The sequence below is a fragment of the Odontomachus brunneus genome, unplaced genomic scaffold (genome assembly GCF_010583005.1).
Source record: "Odontomachus brunneus isolate Ranch 3 - 2012 unplaced genomic scaffold, Obru_v1 Obru_scaffold_005, whole genome shotgun sequence".
Lineage (NCBI taxonomy): Eukaryota > Metazoa > Arthropoda > Insecta > Hymenoptera > Formicidae > Odontomachus > Odontomachus brunneus.
The window spans coordinates 4,156,954-4,159,082 of NW_022639455.1; the positions used below are offsets into that span (position 1 = coordinate 4,156,954).

Genomic DNA, 2,129 nt, shown 5'->3' on the forward strand with positions numbered 1-2,129 from the left:
ATATATATATATATATATATATATATATATATATATATATATATATATATATATATATATATTGTAAACACTGGCAAAATTACCTGCTGCATCTCTCTGCATCTCTTGGTACTCCGAATGCGACATCTTCGGCAAAATTGGAAGGAACGTGTTATTGTTGGCAAGCGGATCAACGTCACGTCGTCCTGACAATGATTGATGCGCTTTCTTAGATCCCCGATCGACGTTGCTTATGGTGTTTTGCCTAGATTTCTTCAGATTCATTATCAAGCATTTCTTCGCCGTCATATGACTCGAATACGATCCAGAATGAGAGAAACGCTTGCCGCAATTGCTGCACTGGAATGGCTTTTCTCCGCTGTGAATGCGCAGGTGCTCCTATGAGAAATACAAAGAGTACGTATTATTAAAAGTGTCCATTTATTATGACGATTCGCATAGCGCCCGAAGAGAAGAGAATGTGTGAAAATAAATCGTGAAAAAATATATACATACTAAATCAGGTGATTGGGATGATATTTTAACAATGTGATAAAACAAAAGGCATTTATGATTAAGCAGAACTCTGATCTATTATAATTAAGAAACAAATTAATGTGAGCAAAACAAAAGAAGCAGAATTAATAAACAGAAAGTACAGAGATGACAAAGATATAACAAAATAATGAATCATCTGTTTTAATGTATAATTGTAGTAACGAATTACTTTAAGGTGATGCTTGAACTTGAAGGCCTTCTCGCAATGAGGACATTTGAACTTTCGCAGAACGGCACTTTCGTCATGACTGATCATGTGCCTCTGTAGTCGATAGACGTTAGCGAAGGTTTTGCTACACACCTTGCAAGACTGTAAAATTATTGAAAATGTTAATTACATAAGATATACAAATGTCATACATGTACACACTCACAAAAAACCGGATAATGTAGCGTCATGTAAACGAATTTTGCAATCAAGTAAACTGCAAAAATTATTATGCGATATTTTTATCTTTAAAACCACGTTTTTTCGAGAACTATTAAACAATAAAAAGGTCGCCAAAAGATACCTGTTTTTATACTTTTTTCATCGTTTTTTCGTGAAGAAATCGTCAAGGATTCGTTCTTGGTTCACATTAATCAATTTTCTCTATAAATTTCAGCATAAAAACTACAAATCTTTCTTAACATCACGCGTATCTCAAAGACTTGCAAAAAAATTGATTGAAAAAGTACAATAACCAGTAACTTCCCATCACCAACATTTATACCACCCCCACTACCACCACCGTTACCGCCACCACCATCATTATTATCACTCTCCTACCTAGAAGCATTCCTACCTCCTCGTCAGAGAGAATCGCATGCGAAAAGGGCGAAGCGGCGCTTCTCGGCGAAGAGAGCTGGCTCTCGCTCTCGGGATAATCGATAAGTCCGCGCGCGGAACTCGGAGGACCCCCATTCGCTGTGTGTGTCCTTGACGGGTCATCGCGATCACTCACCACTTGGGAGAACTGGGCGTTGAGATCGTGCTTGTCGATGGGATAGGATGTTTTGTGCGCGTCCTCGAGATGAAGCTGCAGGACATGGACGTTCCGACAGTGGATGCCACACTGAGAGCACCTTTCGCCACCCTGTTGATGCTGCTGCTGCTGTTGTTGCTGCTGCTGCTGCTTAGCTGAGCCACCCTCACCAACTCCTCGCCCTCCACAGCCGCCGCCGCCACCACTACCACCACCACCACCACCATCGCCGCCGCCGCCGCCGCCGCCGCCGCCGCCACCACCTCCATCACTAGCAATATTTCCACCTCCTGCGGTTGGCGCTCCACCCGCGCAACCTCCGCCCACCTCCACATCCACGACACCTGCGTCGTCCTCGCTGCAGCCTGCAACACGCGCACACGTGGCAGGACTTTTATATCTCGCTTCAGCATCGCGTCATCGCACAAAACACAGAGATCGAACTGCTCGTTAAAACCAACCAACGTCATCGCGGGGGCGCGATCCAATTTTTTTTCTCTTTGGTGATTATTTTCGGATGTGTACAGATCGAATGTGCTGTGTTCCGGAAAGAAGCGAGTGCAATCACACGGCTTTTTGCAATAACGACCGTGCAGAGTGACAAAGTATTTTTGACAATGTGCGATT

The 2,129-nt window shown here is 43.2% G+C and overlaps 1 protein-coding gene across 2 annotated transcripts in view; it reads right to left on the bottom strand.

The window, feature by feature from the left end:
• The window catches only part of LOC116848402 (zinc finger E-box-binding homeobox protein zag-1), a 6,039-nt gene extending 4,328 nt beyond the window's left edge, over positions 1–1,711 (bottom strand). Inside the window, exons 1-3 of one of the 2 annotated variants that reach the window (XM_032824471.1) lie at positions 1,482–1,711; positions 707–847; positions 84–378 (exon numbers count right to left, since the gene is read on the bottom strand). In XM_032824471.1, the coding sequence (XP_032680362.1) occupies positions 84–378; positions 707–793 (382 nt within the window). In that variant the 5' untranslated portion in view covers positions 794–847; positions 1,482–1,711. The other variant, XM_032824480.1, reaches the window with a different exon arrangement.
• Between the last annotated feature and the right edge of the window lie 418 nt (positions 1,712–2,129).